Source organism: Mytilus edulis, chromosome 4 (genome assembly GCF_963676685.1).
Source record: "Mytilus edulis chromosome 4, xbMytEdul2.2, whole genome shotgun sequence".
Classification (NCBI taxonomy): Eukaryota; Metazoa; Mollusca; class Bivalvia; order Mytilida; family Mytilidae; genus Mytilus; species Mytilus edulis.
In genome coordinates this window covers 33,913,103-33,938,893 of record NC_092347.1, presented here as the reverse complement: position 1 = coordinate 33,938,893, position 25,791 = coordinate 33,913,103, and the positions used below count along the sequence as shown (strand labels likewise).

Genomic DNA, 25,791 nt, shown 5'->3' with positions numbered 1-25,791 from the left:
TTCAAATAAGACATTTGTTAGGTTTTTTTTGTTGCAATACAAATATACTCGAGTTATCTACCTTACAGATTCTCCCAACCGGAAGTGGTTGTTCTTCGTGTGAAAAATGGCAGCGTTCAGTTGGTCCACATTTATCTTTGTATATTTAATTAATTTCGTGCAGGTTCTAGGAGAATGGAACACAGAAGATTACCTTAAGCGAGAACACACCCTTGTAAAACCATATCAAGGTGAGACAGTGCTCTTAACATGCATGGTTTACCCCTGGGTTTGCTGCGTCAAATGTGCCCTCAAACATTTCGTCTGCATGTTCACTGGGTTTCTTTTGTAACTCTTCACTTGATCCAATACAATTGGGGATTATCTATCATGTTTAATAATAAGGCCTTAAACTGATAGCACCTTCCATCTAAATGATGTAAATAATTTCTAGTAACAGTACAGAACAGATTTTCAGGAAATGACTCTTAATCATGAGTTGATGTCAGGATGAGGAGGAAGTTGAAGCCAAACTGCTATTAAATATTTATATTTGCAAGAAATAAAAGATTTTTTATGAAGGTCCTAAGCCTTTGGCAAAAATATAACAGAGTTTTTTTCTTAGTTAGTTTCTATGAATGACCTCAGTGGGTAATTTTGTTTGTACATGTATACTGCCTTTTCCTCTTTCCGGTGTATACCTGATTCCGGTGTAATTTTAAAATCCTGGTTTTTGTTGTCATAAAAGCACGTGCATGGTTCGGAGGTCGAAGTTTACAGACAACTGGTTCCCCGCTGTATGTCAACGGATGTACAGTAAATACGTCAACAGTCTTTATTACAGGTAAACAAATATTTATAAGCTCAACTGTGAACATAGTGTTTTTTCGTCCATTCTAAAACCATTGATATGCCATGAAATTTCAAGCGATCTAAAAATATTTAATATTCATCCAAAATCAATCTACTGTTAGGCCGAGAAAAAAAAGACCTGTGTTTCCGGTAACCAGACCGACCCTGTTTTTTTAGCCCCGACCCTAACTTTTTTATTGGATCTTCCAAAAAAAAAAAAATATTTTATCAACCGACCCTGTTTTTGACACAGGCTTCTGATAGATGACATAATATTTTTTCTCTCTTGCTTCCTCTTGCATAGAAAGCCAGTAAAACATTTTATTAATGTCAAAAGGTATTCCAAATAGGTTAAAATCCAAGAAATTTGCACAACAGGTGCTTCAAAAACATTGCAAATGGCACACTTCCGGTTTTTGAAACTAATTACGGATCCGGACTTGGAAAAACCATGATAATTTTCCGGATTTCATTTACGATGTCAAAAAAAAAAAAAAAAAAAAAAAAAAGAATTCCGACCTACCGACCCTTTTTTTCAAAATGATGTTATCGGAAACACATATCTTTTTTTTTTTAGGCCTTATTGATTTATCGTCTGCCATGTGCAAATCGTCCCAAACAAGAAAGCTTGCTTAACAAAATGAACAATTTTACAATGCTTTTAGAAAAAGTTATTTATCATTTTTTATGTTATTGAAAACGATTTCTGTTGATTGAATTCAATTGAAATTTTTATAAATGGATACGAAAAGAACATTTACCATAGATTACTGTGCTGAAAAGACAAAATCTTGCACAATGAATATAACAAATGCTGCTATACAGTACAAGTTAAATTATTGCAGCTATATATATGAGAAAAAAAAACATTTTGCTAACAATTTGATTCAAAGCAGATTTTAGTTTTTACTGGTCATTTTTTCATGTTTTAAGTGTTTATGAGTGTTAATTTTTATTACAGATATCTTCAATTCTGCAGTGATGATTATGAACATTAGTGTTTTGAGAAGAGGGAATAGTTCTTTACGAACATAAACTGCAACACAGAACAATATTTTTTCCATTTATCTGATTCAAACAAACACACAATAGTTTTAAAACTGTTTTAAAAATTATCTTTTTTTTTATGTATTCAGGTAATTTTTCAAATATTGAAAATTTGTGAAATTCTTGTTTCCTTATAGACATCCAAATAAATTTATCTTTATGGATTTTTCACAATAAAAGTAAAAAAATAAAATAAAAAATTCTTACAATATTTTTTTTTTTTAATTCTTGCACATTTGACTCTGTAAATACTTTTCATCTTGCAAATGTAAATTGTCCTGAATAAAACAATGTTTTGCTCATTTGTGTTTCTTTACTAGAATATTAAGGTTATTTGATGCACAAAATAGGGTGCATTAGTGTTCTAGTTGTCCTCCATACTATATTTTATCTTTGCACCGGAAAGAGGTTAATAAACAAAACAATGGCGGATGGTGATCGCCGATTTTCAATCATTTATTGAACTGAATAAACTAGACAATTGGGTAACATATTATGCATCATTGTAAAGCTAAATATCTGAATTTTATTTATTTGAATCATATTTGTTCCGTCTAGCTCGACCGCCAGTTGGATTTGAAGAATAACATTATGACCACCGGAATGGGGTTAAACCAGTATACATGTATTGCAAATACATTCATTTTGCTCACATACAATGTACATGTACATGTACATGTAATTTACAGAATAACAGACCAGCATCATAGTTCCTTTCAACAGGAACATAAATGTTGATGGAACTTGATACTACTTAGGCTAAAGTGATGCCAGTTTATCGAACTTTTAATCTGTCACTTAAAAATTGTTACAATCACATTCATTTCATCACCATGATCACAGAAGGGCACAGAATGCAAACCTGCTAATAAAAAGAAAATTGTGCCAATGGCATTCCCCAATCAAAAGACTTCACATCAAATAAATCACACTTATTTTGGTCAATTTATATGACAAAATATATCTACTTTATATATAAAACTTGTATTTATTTACAATAAGAATTATGTGATTGAATTGTTGAGCAGTTCTGATAGTTTTTCAGTCAGAAGCTATCAAAATCTATAAATCTTTAGAAGTCTCGTTAAGTCCTAGATTTGTTATCAATTTTAAACTGAAAAACCAACAATGTATCAGATTCATTTCCTATTAGATAAACTGTTCCCAGCTTTTAAAAATTTTGAACCTCCTGATATTGGTACATGTATCTTCGAACAAGGGATCATTCAAATTTGGCAACCCCAACTCTCATGAATTCTTATTAACCAAAATTAACTCGATTTGGAGATTTTTAAACAAGCTATATATATAAGGGTATCAATTGAATGAGTATTGTTGACTATATAATACCGGTACAGAATAGAATATTTTTATTTTGAAAATTATAAGGCCGTGATTAAGAGCATATCTATCAGTCAGGATAAAAACATTAAATGCTTATTACCAGTTTTGCTACAAAACACAGATAAAGTTTGAATTTTTGTGGTGTCACTTTTACAGTTCTAGAGTTTAATTTGTTATGCCTCTTTTCAAAAGGAAAAATTGCTAAAGTTTTGGTTTCCCTTTTCTAACTATAGTTTGCCTCAACCATACATGTACATTATAAATCTTATACACAATGCTATTTTTTTTCTACAGGATCTGGTGCTTCTATGCCATTATGGGACTTTGTTGGTAGTACATTGGTAACTAATAATTATGTTAGACTAACATCAGATCACCAGAGTAGACAGGGAGGAATATGGAATACACAGGTAAATGTAGTATATACAACTTCTATAACATGTACATGTATAAGCATGATACAGATAGGAGTTTTATTAATTTTACAGAGTACATATTGGGAATAATTCAGTATTCTACACATGAGCACATGTCACTTTATTTATCAAAATTGCTAAAGTGGTATCATATAATCATATTGTGATTTATTGGCCTATTTAGTATAAAATGGATATTTTGTCCAATTTCTGTATGAATGAACAGTGATCTGGAGTATACATCAATGAAAAATCAACCAAAAGGACACAGAAATCCCTGAACATCTATATGATATAGATATATCAAGTTCAAAATCCCCTATAGCTACATCCAATAAAGTTGTTTATAAAACTAACATGCATAATGAATACTGTAGCCTTGTGTACTAAATGTTTATATTTTATTGTTTGATTGATGTTTGCTTTAAACTTCATAAGCGAAAACAGGTATATTGTGAGGTCCTAAATGTATGCCTTGTACAACAGACCATAGATATATGAAGATATGGTATGAGTGCCAATGAGACAACTCTCCATCCAAGTCACAATTAGTAAACCATTAAAGGTCAAAGAACTGTCTTCAACACATAACCTTGTCTCACACAAAACAGCAAGCTATAAAGGGCCCCAAAAATGACAAGTGTAAAACCATTCAAACAGGAAAATCAACAGGAAAATCTATATAAAAAAAACCAAGAAACACTTACGAATCAAATTAACAAACGACAACCACTTAACATCAGGTTCTTGACTTAGGACAAGTGCAAACAAATGCAGCAGGTTTTAAAGTTATATAGGTAACCTACCTTCATCCTTACCTGAAACAATAGTGTAACATCACAACATAGAAAGACACACTATAAAATATCAATTGAAATGACTTCACTCAATCAAACTTCATATTAACACAAACAAGTGAACATACACTGAAAAAATAAATTGGATCTTTGACACAATGTAAATACAAAATCAATAAAATGAATAAAAGGAGAGATGTTAAACGATAGCAGAATGACTAGTGCATTTGTTCATTAATTCACAGAATTTAACTGCTACTATCGTTCATTTATTATTTCAGCCATGTCATATAAAAAATTGGGAATTGCATGTACAGTTCAAAGTTCATGGTTCAGGAAAAAACTTATTTGGGGATGGATTTGCAATATGGTATACAAGAGACAGAAACCAACTAGGTAAAATTATCTAAAACATCATAATCTGGTACACCCCACAAAATAGTGTTAAATGAAAAAAAGAAGATAACAATGTGAAAGGAAAATAAAAAAAACTAAATTTAAATGATCTATACTGTTCATTGTAAAACACAAAATGCAATCAACACCTTATGGGACTGTCTTGATATCTAAAACTTCCAAGGCTGATCACTACCTTTTTTTGATACACAAAATGTAGTGCATTGATCATAACATTCTGTACATCCTAACCATGAACATTTCAAGAAATTTATGGATGTAAAATATGCTAATATTCAAGGCCCTAAATGATATTACACTTGTTAAGAAAATTACAAAACTTTTGCAAGGTGCAGGAATCTAATACACTGGTAGACCTATTTGGCAAATGACCGCGATTTTTGGCAAATCTCCGCGGAACGGATAATAAATAGAGGTTCATCGTAAATTTTGCGTTTTACAGTATATTTTGCGGTTCTCCGGAGATTTTCCGTGTCTCAGGGAATTATCCGCGTGTCTCAGGGAATTATCCGTTTGTCCGATTAAACTGGTGTGTATTGAGTCAGTGATAGAACCAGTGATGCGTGAGCGACAGTTATTAATAGATCGTTGTATAATCCGTTATCTGTGAGCAACGGTTATTAATAGATCGTTGTGATTATATACACTGTTTACAGTCAGATAAAAATAACCGTCTTATTACCCTTTTCAGTCGAGAAATAAAAAGCGATGGTTTTGATAATAAAGTTACTTGCAATTTAAATATCGAATTTAGTTCAATAAAGAATAATCTATTTAAATGTGACCAATGAACAGGAAAATGCACGTGGTAACTTTGCAATACTACAAATATGTTCACCTTACAAAATTCTTCTTTATTGTCATGTTAAGATAAATCAGTTCCTGTAAAAACAGTAAAAACAGAGTCTTAATTACTGCAGATGCCGTAATCCGACATAATGTCATACTGATTTGACACTTGTCTAGTGTGAGTAACACTTGCTGTGATATTTTTGCAATACAACATGGACAAGCGGAAGGTCGTAAATCAATCTGTTGATCCGAATTTAACTTTACCTGTACAGACATTTATTTATGGAGGATATCATAGATACATTTAATAAATTGTATTGTATTCAATGGAGATAATTTAAATACACAATATAATTTATTAAGACATATTTGCAGGTATACATTGAACATGTTTTCTCCAACCAAGAAGGTTTGATATTGAATGCTTTTTTTTTTTTTTTTTTTTTTTTGATATTGAATGCTTTTTTTTTTTTTTTTTTTTTTTTTTTTTTTTTTATCAAACTTCGATCTGATCAGTCTCGTAGATTATAAACGAGTAATTCGTTTATAGTTACACATTGTTACTCTTCTAACGTCTTTTTCTTTGTGCTATTAAAAAAAACCTCACAATTTTCCACATCAGATCGACATTTATATATATATGAATACTGGAAATCTTTTTTCCGTCTGACACCACGCTCCCCACAAGAGCCCCAAGATATAATCATACCTGTCAATCACTAGCCGCAAGTTGAACATTTTGGCTAGCCTTCCTCGTGCTTTCAATTATGACATCGTTGCGAATTTTTTTTTTTTAAATTGACATGTGAAAAGAATAAAGTGATGGGAAGTTTATTTTACGACCTATCAGAACTTCTTGTGATTCTAATAAGATTTTTCTTAGGCCGCATTTCTTTCTAACAAGAACTTTGTAAACGTTGTGTCGCGTGTGTTACTGTTTTCTAAACGATACACGAGTAGAAACAAATACATCGTTTGATAAATCTTTAATGACCCTGTTTGAATTGTCAATAATGCATGCACATGTTGTTGGTAATCAGACTTTTTTACAAACGTAGAAACAAATACTTGGTTTAATCAGGTTGAAGTTAGAAACAAATGCAGCGTTTGTACTAACAAACAACAAACTGCAGACGCATTTTTAGTGTTTGCATAGTTTGTCAAAGTTTATGTAAACTTTGCAAACGTATGTGTTTGAAAAAAATTATCAAAACATGTGCGAGCTTAGCCGTTTGCATCGTTTGTGTTAGAAAGAAATGCATCTTTAATGAGTCTGAATCCGACAAAATAGCATGCTTTACAAAAAGATCAGCCAATTCAAACGTTTCTTTACACAAAGATGATTTTAAGTACGTCATACATTACATGTAAATTAAACATTTATTTAAGTAATTTTTTTTCGTATCTATCAATTTGGTTACAGGGTTTATGCAAGTAAGTTGTACCGTGTGGTGCGTTTTCAGATTCATTTCTCAACAACTTCCTGTGAACCGAAATATTTCGGCGGGGGTATCAACGGCGGCAAGCTAACAGTTTAACTTGCTTAAATTTTATTTAAGTCAGTTTATTGAAATAAAATTGAAAATGGAAATGGGGAACGTGTCAAAGAGATAGCAACCCGACCATAGAAAAACAGCAGCAGAAGGTCACCAACAGGTCTTCAATGTAGCGAGAAACTCCCGCACCCGAAGGCGTCCTTCAGCTGGCCCCTAAACAAATATATACTAGTTCAGTGATAATGAACGCCATACTAATTTCCAAATTGTACACAAGAGACTAAAATTAAAATAATACAAGACTAACAAAGGCCAGATGCTCCTGACTTGGGACAGGCGGAAAAATGCGGCGGGGTTAAACATGTTTATGAGATCTCAACCCTCCCCCTATACCTCTAGTAGCCAAAGTAGAAAAGTAAACGCATAACAATACGCACATTTAAAATTCAGTTCTAAAGAAGTCCGAGTCTGATGTCAAGATTTAACCAGATAAAATAAACAAAATGACATTGTTTTTGCAGAAGATTAATCCAGACATTAACGTACTTTGGCTTCCCATTTGTTCCACTGTGTAGGATAACTTATTTACGCATTACATCATTAATAATTACCAATATTAAAATGCTGAAATGCAAGTTGTATACTTATTATTTTACTAATTTGCGTTTTGGTTCCGTTCAAATTTGCTGTTATAGCATGTATAGATTCCTTGATTTTCATAACTTATCTAGTTTCAGTTGTTAAATACTAGTCAGTAAAGAGCTAAATATTTTGCCTTCCAGCAGAGCCAACAATTAAGCATCAGACGTATATGTGATACATTAATCATATATATATGTTATATCAGTAATGGACTCCTAGACTTTTTCTCCTTTTATAGCCGACTATGCAGTATGGGCTGTGCTCATTGTTGAAGGCCGTACGGTGACCTACATGTATAGTTGTTAATTTCTGTGGCATATGGTCTCTTAACGAGAGTTTTCTCATTGGCAATCACACTACATCTTTTTTTTAAACGGACTCATTTAGCATTTGTTATATTCTCAACGGTTGAGAAAAACTCCATGATGACAAGTCAACTGGGGTTTTGAGTTGAACATTTTGATTGTGTATGTTTATAAGGGTTTGAATAGGATTTATATAGAAGAAGAGAGAATATATATGGACAAAAAGTGCACGACAAAGGGCCAAAAAAGTAAATAAAATAGACACCAAGAAAACAAAGAATATAGAATAATGGGGGAAAATATGAAGACTACAGAAAAATTACTTACAACTATAAGACAATATTCAAGACCCTCGTATGTGTTCAAATACAATCTGTATACACTATAGTATATATCTTGCTATAAAGTTCCGTTCTCAATGTTATTTGCTCGAGCATGACTGTCTGATTCTATTTAATTTTTAAATTGATGTCCAGTGGCAAACATTTCTAGAGTCTTGTCATTCAGGAAGTAAATACTAGAAAAAATGAATCTGTTCATGCGCGGGTTGGTTAAAAATAGAGCTCCCTACATATATCTTGTTTAAAAAAATATTTATTTTACTCAGCTATCTTCAAGGCACTATCTTCTTCTGTTACATGAAATTGTGATACTGTGAAATTGACTGATTAGATTTTATTTTAGCCATGATTGCCAAAGTTTGAAGTAGTAGAGACCATTTCCGTGACCTGAGTTTGTTGCAATCTGTGGGTAAAATCCAGTAGTTTTTTTTTAGCCTACTGAGATTTTAATTAATTATTTTCGAATGATGGAACCATATCAAAATAATAAATTGAACACGGGTTTGACAGTCAGTAAACTGTCACACAAGAAATAGATTGAATGTTGCATGTACACTAGTCCAATTTGTAATGTTGTCTTTACGTCCTTCCACATTCTTTTTTTTTCAAAATCCGGGATCCGCTTTCGAATATATTATTATGGGAGTCTATCAATGGAGCTAGAGATACATTTAACGACCTTGACTGGCTACACAACTCTTGCACGGTAGATAAATACATCATACACAGATACACTGGCTGGTTAAAGGGACAATAAACCAGAAGTGTAAATTGCCCCAGGTATTTTAAGTATATTGTGTGTAATGTGTCAACAGCCACGTGTTAGTGAATTCACAGTCGCTTGAATTTTAGTGATATATGTATGAAAAAAAATTTAAAAAATACTGTTATATGTATAATATATATGAAATTTTTTTTTTAAAAATACTGTTATATGTATAATATATATATATTATACATATAACAGTATTTTTTAAATTTTTTTTTCATACATATATCACTAAAATTCAAGCGACTGTGATAATCAAAATGATCTAATTCACGTGGTAATCTACCATACAGCTACGCATCATCGCACATCGCAAACAACTAGCTTTGCATTGTAAGATATTTAATTATACCCCCGCTTTGAAAAAAGGGGGGTATACTGTTTTACCTCTGTTCGTCAGTCCGTCAGTCCATCCGTCCGTCAGTCTGTCAGTCAGTCCGTCCGTCCCATGAATATTTTTAGTCACATTTTTTGTCAGGAACTACACTACCAGGATTTCTGAAATTTGGTTTCAGGCTTGATATAAGTCAGCTACACTTGGAACTTGATGCGTTTTCAGATTCATCACTCAACAACTTCCTGTTCACCGAACACTTGTTTGATTTTACACATGATAGCCAAGTTGAAAATTTTTCGTCACATTTTTCTAAGGAACTACAATACAAGGATTTCTGAAATTTGGTTTAAGGGTTAATATAAGTCAGCTGATGCGTTTTCAGATTCATCACTCATCAACTTCCTGTTTACCGAACACTTGTTTGATTTTACACATGATAGCCAAGTTGAAAATTTTTCGTCACATTTTTCTCAGGAACTACAATACAAGGATTTCTGAAATTTGGTTTAAGGGTTAATATAAGTCAGCTGATGCGTTTTCAGATTCATCACTCATCAACTTCCTGTTTACCGAACACTTGTTTGATTTTACACATGATAGCCAAGTTGAAAATTTTTCGTCACATTTTTCTCAGGAACTACAATACAAGGATTTCTGAAATTTGGTTTAAGGGTTAATATAAGCCAGCTATACCGTGGTAACCAAGGTCTGTCGTATTTAACTGTTTATATGGGAATTGGTGAAAAAGTCATAGTTCAAAGTCATAAATGAGCGTAAATAAGTGTTCCGTGAAAATTGTTTTCGAAAATCTAATTTGTTCATAATTCTTTTATGTAATAAACTTATTTAAATAAATTTGTACCTTCCCTTGTCTAATCACTAGCATGGCTAAAGGTATTACTCCCAAATGTATTGTGAGGTGACACGTTCAGGTATTCAAGCGATTTCCTGTCGGACTTGCAAGTTCATGCATCGCTTCACTTCTTAGGGTATTGATCAGTGTATACGACCGATAACTTGTAACTTTCCATTTTGAACTATCAGGTGTCAAGTATAAATCTCTGTCTTGCGTGTCCGATATACTAGTCATTACTAAACGCATAAGCTTGTTTATAAATTACATTTCTGTTGTAAAGAATATTATTTATAAAAATCTAAATAATTCCAAAAAAAAAGATTTGATAAAATAAAAATCTGTTTTCACATTTTTTCCAAGGGTAAATTTGGGGAAATGTAAGTACTCGTTCTCAAAAGTGAAGGACAGTTTGAAACATACAAGAAATATTGATTTAACAAACAATACGCAGTTATCGACCATTCTTTTATACGCCTTGATAGAAAGTTACGGAACTATAGATAGTTGCAATTCAAAATTATATACATTTTTACATTGAACATAAGAAAGACACATACATTTTGTTTATTTGGGTTAAAAGTTTTGTAAATAAACTAGTCCTCGTATGACAACAGTATGTTATCATGGGATGTCGATGGACGAAGAAGAAGAAGAGAACTTATTTGAATTAAATACAGGTCGATATTTAACTTGCTTTGGGTTCATCGAAGTTATGGACATAGTAAAATCACAGATTTCTATTTCAACAATATTGTTTTCGAACAAAGGAAGGAGTTGTCATCACAATTGTTGGCTGTAATGTATAATGATGTGAACATGGTTCTGAAAGTACATTATGCAAAATTTCCTGTTCCGACATGCATGTTATATATGCCACTGGACAAACACTAATTATCCCCAAGGGATGTGAATATTTTGCTGGAAAACTATTGAGTATCAAAGTTTCAAATTAATTTCGGGATTTATTTTCCTTCTTGGTATTCAATATTCAATAACAGAAAAAAAGAATAAACTGCTTGTCCGCTAAATAGGGATATTCTTGTTATAGTTATATTGAAAAATAGGGATATATGACATTAAATTGGTTCTGTCTTTTTTTTTTAAACATCGTTAAAAAGATGTGTGTCTAAGGTGAACGACACAAGAACCCTGTAATACTTGTACGAGAGCATATAAACATTCCTTCTCAATAATATGGTTGTATTGGAAATCTTTTCATACAGATTGACAACTCATGGTCCGATATGCATGTAATATTTGCCACATGACGCCCATAGTTCTTTCTACCATCATCATCTTATTCTTTGATATTGCTGTAACTATCAATGGTTCACACCCAAACAAAATGGGAGTAATGTACCTTCTGATAGCTTCTCCGTGTTATACACTTGTGAAACTTAATATATAGACGAAATTTCGGTATTGAAATGAATCTACATCTCACAAACAGGATTCTTAAATAACGATTTTGAGCAATCGTTGTAGGTTCATGAATATTCATATGGTGCTTTTCTTTAGCGCCAATTGGAAAAAAACGTATCTTTAAATAAAGTTTACATTATTAAACATATTCCTCAGAAATCAGTTCTCATAAAACCATACGAGTTATGATAAACCTTGATAAAACACAGTTCTGTTATCATAAAACATAAAAGAATGCAATATGTAAACTGGAGTAAAATTATGAGAGTTCTAAGCACTGTACATGTACTATAGTAAAGTTGTAAGTCTGTTCTGTCACAAAACTTGTAAGCGATGGTCCATGCAGTTATATTCATGTCTGGAAATGTCCTTGGCTGTTTATCAAAAAGATATAGTCTGGTTTTTTTCTGTTTCCCATCGTTTTTTGAGAAATGCATTTAAGAGTGAATCGTTAACTGGGTAAAGACCAGTGGCAAATATCTCTCTGTTCGTTCTGTCGATTTGGGAAGATATTTTCTAATTCATTTGAAAATATCTATATGTGTTTGCAATGTTCAATGCTTGGACTTTGAAAAGGCGCAAATAAAGCTAACTAAATATTATTTTGATAAAAGAGGTAATACAACAAATTTAATTTTTCAAACAAATAATTCTGTAAACATCGCGTGTGAGGGTTTACACGGAGTTTAAAGAAAAGACAACAGGGCAAATCTGATGAAAAAAAAATCCTGAAAATTCGTAGTAACAGGAAATTAAACAGTAATTGAAACCCCCTCCTCAAACAAATGTACCTCATGACCTGTATTATGCTGAGGTACAATTTTTTTGGTGAAAAAAATATAGAATGCTGGAAGTGTTTCGATGTGCTATTGGAAAATCCTGTAAAAAAAATGGGTAGGGTTCACCAGGCCACGGCTTAGGTAGCACTTCACAGAAAATATAGTTACAATTGAGCCACAGAATGTTGAATAACCTTCCAACCCTGGCCTTCTAATATGTTAGGCCAACTGTTAGTGTCATACATGCAAAACTACAGACCTATCTACGGAGTGCTACCATACTCACATGCTCCCGATACTAGTATGTTGAAGAAGTAATGAAATTAATAGAACCAGAGCCGGATTTAGTGGGGAATGGCGTTGATGAGAGTTTTTAATAGTCTTGATTTGATTGATTGATATACATGGAAGTTTTTAATGACACTGACTCAATGACTGGCTATACAACACATAGAAGCTTTTGACGACATTGACTGCCTAAACAGCCCTTTGAGTTTCTCAGTCGGCTATAAAGGGGGAATGACACGGTGTCCGCCCCCTTTTGTTGAAAAATAAATATTGATTATATAGGGAATCACTTGAGAATGACTGGAGCTGGTCCTCTCATGACATTATCAGTTAGTCTCCCCTCTCCTTGTATATATAAAAAAAAATCTGGATCTGCCACTGAGAACAAGTTTAATAAATTAAAAAAAGAATGTGTCACTAGTATACACGGATACCCAATCTGCACTATCATTTTCTATGTTTAACAGACCAAGGACTTTCTTTAATTAGTATAGAAAGTCCCTGAGTGGACTGAGGAAATGAGGTAATTCTAATTTGGCATTAAATTTAGAAAGATCATATCATTGTGAACATGTGTACTAAGTTTAAAATTGATTGGATATCAACTTCATCAAACACTACCTCGACCAAAAACTTCAACCTGAAGCGGGACAGACGGACGAACGAACAAACGAACAGACAGACCAGAAACAATGCTGAGAATGGAACATACAAGGTATATATTTTTAATCTTTATTGCAAAATTACACCCATAAGGGTCAAGCAATATAAACAAACATTGTAATATAAGGTAATCTTATACACTCCCACTCCTGAAACACAAACAAAATTAAAAGTCATCTGATTGCAATCTTATAACTGTTAATACTGATGAAGTCGCTTTATCATTGATTTATAAGATACAAGTTGTGACCTTCGAAATTGTTTTATATTATTTTACTTGTATATTTTCCTATAGACTTTTAAGGTACCTCCGTTATCCTTAAGAAAATCCCTTCCATAATATCCAAAACTTCATCGTTGATTTGAAAAAAAAAATGATTTTAGATTTTCGATTATCAATTGAAATGAACCTACTAGAGCCTCAACTTTCAAGCGCACAATCATTACACATCACTTTAACCCTGAGTTGACATTCCACAATCGGTCAGTAACATCACCTGTGTTTATAGTCACAGGGTATTTCCCGCCGTTGGACAATCCCGTGCAGTCGACACAATTGATTTTCAACATTCTCTATTATGAGCGAGGTCAAGTTTTAGATCAAGTTAATTACATATATTTTTAACGTTAATTATTTAATTATTAAAAAAAAAACGTATCATCATTTCTTATCTTTTCTTTTTTTTTTGCTAGTTAGTAGTATAGTAAATAAATCTCAATACCGGGATGCAGATACACTTAACATTAGACCTGGAAGTGCCTTCTTATAAATGGAGAAACTGTCTTTCACATTAAAATTTAAAAGAATATTATCGCTCAGGCATATTTTAAATTTTGTAATAAGATGATTGATTGTTGGTTGTTTAACTTCCAGTGGCAAATATTCCATAAATGTCAGGACAAACTTAGTTTTAAGATCGAACTCTCAAAAGATAATTGAAAAACAGTAATGATGACAGAAGAACTTTGATACGTGTGAAATAACCATCCAATCTTTTAAATATAACTTATTTATATTTCAAAAAGTAACAGATTAGTTTACAAGACGTGCATTGACGTACTTTCATATCTTTAAAATGGAACTTCTTTGTCTAAAAGACAACCCACGAGTTGTCGAAATCCAGTTGCATGCATACTATATACATACATATGCATATTATGCATCGACGATCGTTGTATTACGTAACATACTGCTATACCAATTGACCCCTGATATCAACTAAGGTTAGAACTTCCTCCAGGCCGTTCATTTTATTTTTGTTCCAATAAACGGTTCTTGAATCAATTATAATTTCTGAAGTATTTACGATGAAAGCATTATTCTCAAATCGTCTTACACAATGATAAAATTTTATTTATACCACAATTGAAAAGTAATTTAATATTAACAAATGACAGATGAACTGATTAATTATAAAGATGAATGTATGTCCATATGCTCATATATATATACACATTCGGACTAAAATTCGCAACTTGTTATTATCTCATCGTAGCATATTGTTAATTTTGCTAATATATGCCTTCAACCCCAAGAGGTATAAATGTGCATTTCATTCTGAAAGATTAATAGATCAGCAGGTGATCAAGACCGTTTTTAAAATTCCTATTTGCCAATGAAGTTTAAATGATCTGCGTCCTCAGAAATACACATGTATTTTTCCATCATAAAAGTAAACCTTTAACCCCGAGAAATATATAATCTGTTTCTCTCTAAATTTACAGAAACATTATGTGATAAATTTTTGAAAATTCCTTGTATCTCAATCGATTAATGATACTAGTAGTTCTGTAAACTTCTACATATATCACAATCTGTACCTCAATACAACCGTCCCTCACACTTAACGGATTATACAACGATCAATTAATGATTGAACGTCGCTCACGCATAACGGATTATACAACCGACCTTTTAATAACCACCGCTCACGCATCACTGGTTCTATCAATGACTCAATACACACCCGTTTTATCGGACAAACGGATAATTCCCTGAGACACGGAAAATCTCCGGAGAACCGCAAAATATTCTGTAAAACGGAAAATTTACGATGAACCTCTATTTATTATCCGTTCCGCGCAGATTGGCCAAAAAACACCGAATTTTTTACAAAAATCACGGTGATTTTCCAAATAGGTCTGCCAGTGACATCTGTTCTAAAAATAGAATGAAGTATTTGTTTACATTATCTTTAAAAATTTGGAATTACCTTTCTTTGTCTAGAATTGCTGTTAAATCAACTACAACCACTGCAATAATTAATTTTACTTCCCACTGATAAATTGAAGCAAACTTTACCGATCAGTGCTTACAAGCATTTTGATTAATAAGTTAGAGCTAAGACAAAGTTATAAAGTTTAATTTTGCTTTCACTCGTAGCAGTCAAAATTTGTATGTTACATGGGTTTTCTCTCCTTATTTTAAAACTAAACACAACTTCAACAAGTCCTTTTAAATGTCCAGCAAAAAATATTTCCACCATTATCAAAATGTTGCAATTGTTGAATTCTTCCAATTTACCAAAATTGGTTAACATTTCTACTTCAACTTGTTCAAAGCCAATGTGCAATCAATAAGCATGATAAAAGAGAAAATGTACATCTTTGATTTTGTTTTACTTGATCCATTTAATTATGCCTCAATATTTGTGTTTTTTATTTTACAGGCCCAGTATTTGGAAATAGAGATTTTTACACTGGATTGGCTATTTACCTAGATACATATGCCAATCAAAATGGACCACATAATGTAAGAACCTTCCCAAGTCAGGAGCCCCTGGCCTTTGTTAGTCTTGTTTTATTTTAATTTTAGTTTCTTGTGTACAATTTGGAAATTACATTCCCCATTTCCATTCTCAATTTTAATGATTAAGGAAGTAACAAATTCAAGAACATGTCTTTGAATTAACAGCTTAATATTAGTCAAATCACTTTCCAACTATGTACATGATGTATCAAATGATGCTAAATTGCCATTGACAATCTGAACACCTATCAATCCTCTATGGAGGTAATATATTGGCAGATTTTACTTGATAGTGTCATAATTAAAATATTGAAGAAAAAAAACCATAAATGTAATATTTTCACTATTGTAAATGATCTTTTTCAGCATGAGCATCCCTACATATCAGCAATGGTTAATAATGGAACTTTACATTATGATCATGACAGGGATGGAACACATACAATGGTATCAGGATGTGAAGCGAAATTTAGAAACAAAGATTACGATACATTTATTGCAATTAGATACCAAGATAATGAACTCAAGGTTAGTGTTTGTTTTATACAGGTTATATATGAAATACTGAGATATAAAAATAATATAAAAACAAAGGAATGTCACTAACTGATGATTTAGAGTCTATATCTGGCCTTCTGTGGACAAATTGTGTTGAGATAGACTTATGAAGTTTGAAGGCGTGTTAGAAATATTGTTAAGAGATCCTTTTAAACCTGTTGAAGGTCATTAAGATGAGGTTACAGCCATTCAATTACATAATTTGTGGTGGTTTCTAGTATGATGTATTTACACCAACAGAAAGGCACACAAAAACATTTTGAATTCTTGTCTCAGATATTTTGTCATGTTTGAAAAAAAATTTATTGTACAAGATTTCTGTCTTTTCAGGTTTCATTAGACGTTGATGGTAAAAATGCTTGGAAAGAATGTTTTTCTGTTCATGGTGTTAAATTACCATTAGGTTACTTCTTTGGTGCCACAGCAGCAACAGGAGAGCTTGCAGGTAAAGGTCTTACCTAGATAAAGGTGTCACATGTAGATTTAGTTGTGTGGTTGAACATTGGCAGCTGACCTACATGGGAATTGATTTTTATCTGAATAGCTCGTAAAAGACAGATGATTAATTATTTAGTTTTGTTCAGTCTTTCAGTTAATTTTCTGACTAATCCAATGAGACAAATTCAGTACTGTTTAGACCATACACTTTCAGTCAAATAAGATCTGTTAAGTCTATGTTCAGATCCTTAAGAAGCTGTTATTTACATATATACCAAACAACAATATACCAAGCTGTCTGAAAAGATACTGAAGTGTGCTGGATTGACTGCAAGCAAAATATATGAGCAGAACTATACTAGTACATGTAATAACATATAAAATGCACCTCTTTTCATTCCTACACGTCATGCACATATACAATTCAAATGGAGGGTTGAGAATTGAAAAACTGTCTAGTTTCAAAGTCAGTAGTATGATTATTTTTCTAAAATATCATTCTATTCATTTATCGTAATAATAAGATATACATTTTGTACTTGGAAAAAAAATCTGTTAGTTTAATGAATAATTATGAAATTTTTTAACCTTTTAACAGTAATTTTCTGTTAATGAGGATGACATTTCCAATAGATGGAATTAACTACATGTACATGAATATTATTTTGATTGTAGATAATCATGATATTATATCAATGAAGGTTTACCAGCTAGATACAAATGCACCAGCTGTAAGTTGTTTATAAAAAATATTGTGGTTATGATGAGAAATGATATAATCAATAAATTATTCATTATACTGTATATACTTTATCTGATTTTTATTTTTTGTTTAAATCATTAGAAAATTCAATTTTGTTGTTGAAAATCACACTAAAAAATATTTTGTCTGTCATCCATTTTTTATCATTAATTTTAGTTATTCCTAACTCAATAAATTTGTTTGTTTTTCTGTTAATTCGTGTTTATATTTGCATTAAAGGTAAGATTTAAGCAACAATAAAACAAACAAATTATGAGAGCAATGAAATTTTTCAGTTGATTTATTCTGTTTAGTGATTAAGGTTCACACTAAAATTGAATGATCTTGACATTCAGTTGATACACGGATGGGTGATTTATAGTTTGTTTGCAATGAGGTCTATAGCTGCTAATTTTCTTTTCAATTGGACATTGTTGTTAGCGTCCATGTCTGGACATCCGAATCAGTATAGCGCTTTAAACCACAAGTATACACAGGTTGACGTTCAAAGTGACTTTACGACCAAGACCGAAGTGGAGGAGAAAAAGACGACTGGATACGGAAAGAACGGAAAAAAATCTGGAAATCGTAAAAATGAAGAAAAAGAAAAAAAGAAAAAAAAAAACTACGATTTTTGGTCAATAAAAACTTTACAGTCAGGAGGGTTTCAATCGGGTTGGTCGGGCTATGGCAAACAAACCCTTTTTTAATTTTGGCCTCATCAGGTTAAACAATGTTAAATAAAGAATGTCGGCAAACAAATTGTGATCACCTTGACCTTGATTAATAACTTAGTAAAGCAATTGTCAAAGGGATATGATGATTACAAGTCACGCAATGTTTACATACTTCATCAATGGTCATCCATCCTGAATGAATTCTAAACTTGACCCAAAACTTACCATGATACACATACTAAATCTGTAAAACACCATTTTACAATTCAAACATCAGCTCATTGTCTATGCATGCTATTGTGATATTGAAAAAAAGTTACAAAGGTGCTGTATTTTAGACTAATAAATAAGCCACTGATTTTGTCACAAATTGACTTATAATGTGTACTCAAACTAATCAAAAGTGAAAATTTTTCTTATCATGTAAATGAGTTAATATTCAGATTGAATAATTTTTATCTGTATTATTATAGAAATATGAACCAGCTGCATATTCAGGATTACCTTCTGCAGATAACATGGAGGCTCCTAGAGGTAAATATTATTACATTTTTTTACGAAAAATCTCAAAGATTTGGACAGATTATAATCATTTTATCGAAGTGGATAATTAAATAATTCTATAAACAGAAATATATCACACTGATTTTTTATAATTTAGTTATTGATTGAAATGTTAGAAGAACCAATTTACAGTCTGATAAGGCCAAAAAATATTATATGTATGTTTAAGGTTACATGCTTTAAAATAATAGGGTAGGTAGGTCGGTATTTCCATTTTATTTTATTTTTTCATTTTATTTTTTGTGACATGATTTTGAGTTTCCGGTTTCGTCTTGTTGTGGGCCAGGTTTCCTGTAATTTTAATGATTGGATTATTTCCCTTTGTTATTGGTAGAAAAAAATGGCGGCAAAATGTTTATTTAAACCATTCCTTAAAACAGCTATAATACATGTCATATTCATGATTATGAATATTGGGATGTACATATAAGGCAACACTATCTTCACTTTTGACACGAGTTCAGTTTATTTTTCACTTTACAACGGAAATAAAATGGCTAAGGGTTGGCGCTCAAAATAGGGTTGGTTGGGTAACTGTAAACAGACATATATTTTTTTTGGCCTAATTTGAATTTTGTATCCTCAATCTAACACTGAGTGGATTGTGTAATCACTTGGTATGTCCTTAACTTTCATTGATCAATACATATATCTCAGCTCAGATTTTGCCATTTAATTAGGGGCTTTCCATTTTGAATTTTCCTAAGAGTTCAGTATTTTTGTGATTTTACTTTTTAGTATTTTAAAATATGATTTGATATTTGGAATGGAATTTAATAATGTTGAGTGTAAGTGATTTCAGATCTGCTGGACAATTGTTTGAAGAAACTTTGAATTTCTGTATCCATTTAATTTGTCCAATACAGAGAATGTCAGTATATGATATGCTTGAAATTGTCCACACTGCTTTTCTGTTGATGTGATTTTTGTCCCGTATTGAAATACATGTGATAGCTCACTTACTCATTTGGGGAAAAAACTTCAGGTAAACAATATTTTGAAGTAACTATTATATGAGATCTACTGTTTCTGTTTTCAGAGCATATATCAGATGAAAAAAGAGGAGCTGGTTTATCAGGATGGAAACTATTAGCAGTGATCATTTTAGCAATCATTGGATTGGGTGTTTGTGCCATAGTAGGATTTATCATATTTAATAAAAATCAAGATTATTCAAGAAAACGATTTTACTGATATCATTGTACTTCTCTAGCTGTCAATAATCAGACTTTGTAAATTATTTACAATATTCCTCAGGTCTATTCCTTTAAGTTTAATGACAATTAAAGCTTCATAGTTTCAGAAATTATTTCTAAATTTGGCATATATATACATGTATATGTATATTTAATTTATCAGATTTGGCATATTTTATATACATGTTAACAAATGAAAAGTTTCTCACTATCTCGTGGAATAGTCCTGACTAGAATCATTTGTTTTGTGCTCAATCTGAATGTTTCTTGTTGCATTCATTATTATCATTGTGGATTGTTAATATTAGCACAAGATTTTGTAATTGTAAAAAATGTCATAATATTTTGGTTTCCCTTAAAATTTGGAAAACCATTACATTTTTGAAATCCAGTTCAAATTATATAAGAAAACTAACCTAAATTAAGGTGGGAAATACATTCATTGATAAATTCTTCAAGTTGTGAAAAAGGTCATGATAAGGTTGATAAATATATTATTTATATATAATTAAAATTGTACATTTATGTAGAAATTATTAAAAAATTAAAAATACTTGGGTAGCAGAATATGGATAAAATATGAGATATGAGACAATTTCCCTTAAACTATTCAAAAGATCAAATTTGGGGAGGGGGGGGGGGGCACTTAAGGTAAATCAAATGTATGTTTGATATTGTAGCCGTGCACAAATAATGTTGCATTTTAAAAGAAAATCTTGATGTGAAAGATCATTCATAGAGGTTCTGAGAGCTTCTCAATTCAATAAAATAGCTTTTAGCAGATGTATTATATACCTTACTTTCACATAGGACTGCATGTTTTTTTAACCTAATAGTTTTAACTGTATGTAGAAAAAATAAAAGGTTATTTTTTGCTTGAGTTGGGTAATATTTCAATTCTGCGAACCAGACTTTATATACTGTGAATTTATTTATTTTCGTTGGTACCAATTTTTGGGATAATTGAAAACTTACATGTTCGTGGATATTTTAATTTCGTTGTTTTGCGGAAGTCTGGATACAAGCCAATTAGAACTTTGTTATTCATTGAACATTTAATTTAATTGTTAACCTATATCCACAAAATAAACAACAATTGGTATTCAATGAATAATAATGAATCCACTGTGGTCAGTTACAGTATAACAAATGTTTATATAGTTAATATATTGTGACTTACTTATATGGATAACTATCTTGTATAAAGTTTGTGTTATTCACTTCATTTCAATTGAGGTGTTTAGGGTCTGCCTACAAACTCAAACATGTGTGTTTTATTTAAGATATCAGAAAATTGTTTACAAATATTTGGTGCTGGATGATTATCATCTATGTTAACAATATTTTGAATTGTTTGTTACAGTATCATTATGTCCTAGCTATATAGATAAGTGTTAATAGTTCTAAAAGTCCTTGTTACTTTAGTCTTATTGTAAGTGTAGTTTTTTTTACATATGGTAATATATTGCAGTTGGTTCAACATTTTAATTTGGTGGTTTACAGATTTTTTATGTGAAACATTTGGGGGGTTGATTTTTTGGTTGATAAAGAATTTAAAAAGTATCTTGCATGCCATAAATTTGTATAGAATGTTTGTGTTCTCAAGCTTTTATTATGATATTTGTACTCTGCTCTTTTGCATGTTTGACTTTTTCCTTGACTTTTAGTTGTATAATGACTGAAAAAATGTACATATAGCTTTTAATAAATTTGCACATCAAACAGGAAAGCATGTGTACAAAATTTGAAATACATTGCACTATAACAACCCTTTCACCTGTGAAGTGGAGTTTTTTTTATTATAAACAGGAGTTATGTAGCGGAGGGGGTATTAAGTTCTACCCTTGTCCTTCTGTATGTTCTTCAGTATGCCCAGAGATTAGTTTCCGTTCTTATTTATATTTTAGAGATAATGAATTTTTCTTTTCTGAAAATTGAAATATTGGGTCAGCTAATCTGTAAACCATCAAATTATAAAAGCCTTGCCTAAATTAGAAAAAAGAATTCAAAGGTGATTGGACAACCATTAACTTAAAACCATGTTGTTATTGTAACCTTATGTTGTTCATTGTGGTTTTATATTTAATGGTTGGTTTAAATGATTTTAATTTTGGGGTTTTTGATTCCCTTACCTTCAGACATTTATTGTTTAAGTTATTTGTATCACTGGGTTGCTGTCATATTGACATATATGACACATGTTGTTTTATTCATAGTTGTACATAGTTTTGTTGTGAAGAAGCTTCATCTTCGCTAGCCAAGGGATATGATCCACTCCCATTCTCTCCACCCTTGGCGGATTGAGATAAAATTTCGGAGACACAAGGTAAGGATTTTTATTGGTTGCAGTCGATTATTGAGCAACAAGCCTTTACACCCCTAAATATACAGCTATATTTTGTGACAACTTGAATGTTTTTAATCAACTAATGGAAGTTCCTGCATATGTTTCATGCACAAATGCATGAATGTTGACGTATATTTTCGTTTCCAGCTTTACCAAGTGTGTAGAATCTAGACGCTACCGTGTTTTTACCTCCAAATTGAAGAGTTCAAGTGCTACCATTGGTCAAGAATAATGTATTCGGAATAGGTGTGACTTTAATCTTCCGATAGATGGCGCAACATTGTTTTCACAAATGTTGGCTTAATCCGCCACGGGTGGAGAGAACGAGAGTGGATCGTTACCCTTGGCTAGCAAAGATGAGAAGCTTAAGTTGGAGTCCTGCTCTATTTTTAAAATGCAAGTTAAAAAAAAATTAAGTGTTTTTCTTTAAATCTAATTTTAAAAATATAATAAAGTATAACTTGTGCTTTTTTCATTGCTCAAAATCTACTATTTCCTTATTCATTCAAAAGTAAATTTCTAATAGAGGACAAGTTTTCCTTGCTGATATATTTGAACTTAACTTCTTAAACAAAAAGAAGAAAATTTTGAGTCTACCAGAGTTGAGATTGTAAATTAGTACAAACCTTACAAGTTATAAATTGTTATACTGTGTTACTGCTGTATTATATATTTGGCGTGTTTGTGACAGTCTTCACAAAGGTGAAGGATATCAGCACTATTCCAGAACTGGACAAATGGACAAGTATTAAGCTTGTCCTGCCATTGCATGAACTAAGATTATTTTGCCATATATATTATTGCTTCTTCACTGAAATCATTTGATGTTAAAGATTAAAAGTTATTGTTTTGTTACATCATTAGGACAACTGGTGCAAAATTGAGGTCAATCTCAGTAAAAAAAACTCCCTGAATGCAAAATTGATATACACAAATTACTTGTATAATTTGCCATATTTGTTTATTTTCTTGTTTTCTTGTGAGCACAATTTACTTTTAACAGTATCTTTAAAAGATTTTGCATTGTGTATACCATATACCTCTCCCAAGTCAGACTTGCATAGTGACAAGAGAAGTATTCATTTTTTGTGACTTAAGAGTATAATTGTTAATTTTTGTATCATTGATAGCTGCTCATTTTATTGAACATGTTGAAGATGATTTGATTTTTTTTATTTATCAGCTTACATGTGTATGATTTGTTAGCCATTTGAATGACTGTATACATATATACACACAAACACGCACACATAAAGTTTAAAGGACATATTTTAATAAATTTTAATTTGATCATGTTTATTACTAACATATTATATGATAGTATCATTAACCTTATGATATAAAACAATATTAAGGCTTCTAGATGAAGAAATATCAGATAGACTGACGCACAACATATTAACACATTCTATGTAGAAGATCATGTGATGTTTTGGTAAAATTGTTTTATTGCAGTTAACTTTTTTCATTTACACCATTCTACAAGCTCTGACAGAAACACTATTATTATAACACAAATATGCCAATTGAATGATTTAGGTTCCTTGGATCTACAAAAAGTTTTTAAACCTCATTTCAGAAAGGTTATAACTGAAGTGAAGGATTGTCAGTAAAACTGTTCAATCAAATCACAGCCTTTGATTTTAAATGTGGATTGAAAAGATGTGAGAGTTAACTTTGCAGCTATTTTAATAAAACAATGTTTGACATAGATTTGTGTTAATTGAAATTTAATGCCAGGTTTTGCATAGCCATCGATGCATGAAAAATTGAGATGCAAGGATGAGTGACAAAGAGAATATAAGTGGAATATGTCTTGCTGCTTAATATATATGTTAATGTTTATGTAGGGAATACAAAGATGTGTTTTTGTAGTATTACTTAAATTTAGACAGAATGGTATATGTTTAAGGGTTTGGGTAATATTGTTTTGAAAGTTATATATATGATTGATTTATAAAGTGATATAATGAATTCCATGCAGTTTAATCAGTTATTAAATGATTTGTATAAGTATAGTTCTGCTTTGATTTTTTGCAAGCAATTGTACTCCTTCACTGTTATGTGTACAGTATGTGTGTAACTACTTTGTTAGGTTTCTATAAATGCTTCATTGAAAATTTACAAACAATGTTCCATTGTCAGTCAAGTTGTAGCTGACATCCTTTATCCCTTTTAAAGGACACACTAGTAGAGATTAATTATAGCTTTTATTTCTGAGTTCCAAACATGCTAGCACACAGAACAATCACTTTCACCGAAGTACCATTTACTTTGACCAATAAGCAGGAGGTTTGTCTAGCCATAAAACCAAGTTCAACCCACCGTCTATGTATGTTGGTGTTCGTCTTTGTTGCTGTTTAGTGTTTCTGTCGTTCCAAGATCCGTTGTTTTCCTCTGATAGATGATGTGTTACCCTCGATTTTAGTTTAAACTCGAATTTGTTTTCTCTTTATAGTTTTATGACGTTTAAACAACGATATACTAAAGTTAACTTTATTTATATAAAACAGGTCTATACCATAGAAGATATATGGGCAAAAACAAGTGGTCAATATCTTATTGGCTTAATAACGGTTAGTCTAAAAAAAAATAACAGTGGAATATTTGAATTTACAGGACCATGCTCTATTTTTGCCCTTGCTGTCACTTAAAGGTAAATCCAGCGATTTTTGTTTAAGACACAAAAGTTACATGGTTATAAAGTTAAAGTTTCAAAAGATTTGGTCAAGCTGTATAATTAATGTCATCCCGAAACTGCAAAAGCGTCTGGCGTACTAAATTATAATCCTGGTACCTTTGATAACTATTAAGTATTGGTGATATTAACTTAATCTTTCGAATCAATGAATGTGTTTGTAGATAGATGTTTTTGTGTTCTGTTGAATTGTTCCTTTTAAAATTGTTACACGATGATGACTGCTGTACCCATATTATGACTATTTTATTTAGTATGTCTGTTTAGTTCACGCATCATT

The 25,791-nt window shown here is 31.5% G+C and overlaps 1 protein-coding gene across 1 annotated transcript; it reads left to right on the top strand.

The window, feature by feature from the left end:
- Positions 1–50: 50 nt before the first annotated feature.
- LOC139519535 (vesicular integral-membrane protein VIP36-like) lies at positions 51–24,831 on the top strand. Its single transcript, XM_071311699.1, has 9 exons — positions 51–230; positions 3,517–3,632; positions 4,717–4,831; positions 16,212–16,294; positions 16,658–16,819; positions 17,180–17,294; positions 17,963–18,018; positions 19,180–19,240; positions 20,310–24,831. Exons 1-9 carry the CDS (start codon positions 107–109, stop codon positions 20,462–20,464), a joined length of 987 nt encoding a protein of 328 aa, XP_071167800.1. The 5' UTR covers positions 51–106; the 3' UTR covers positions 20,465–24,831.
- The last annotated feature ends 960 nt before the right edge of the window (positions 24,832–25,791 follow it).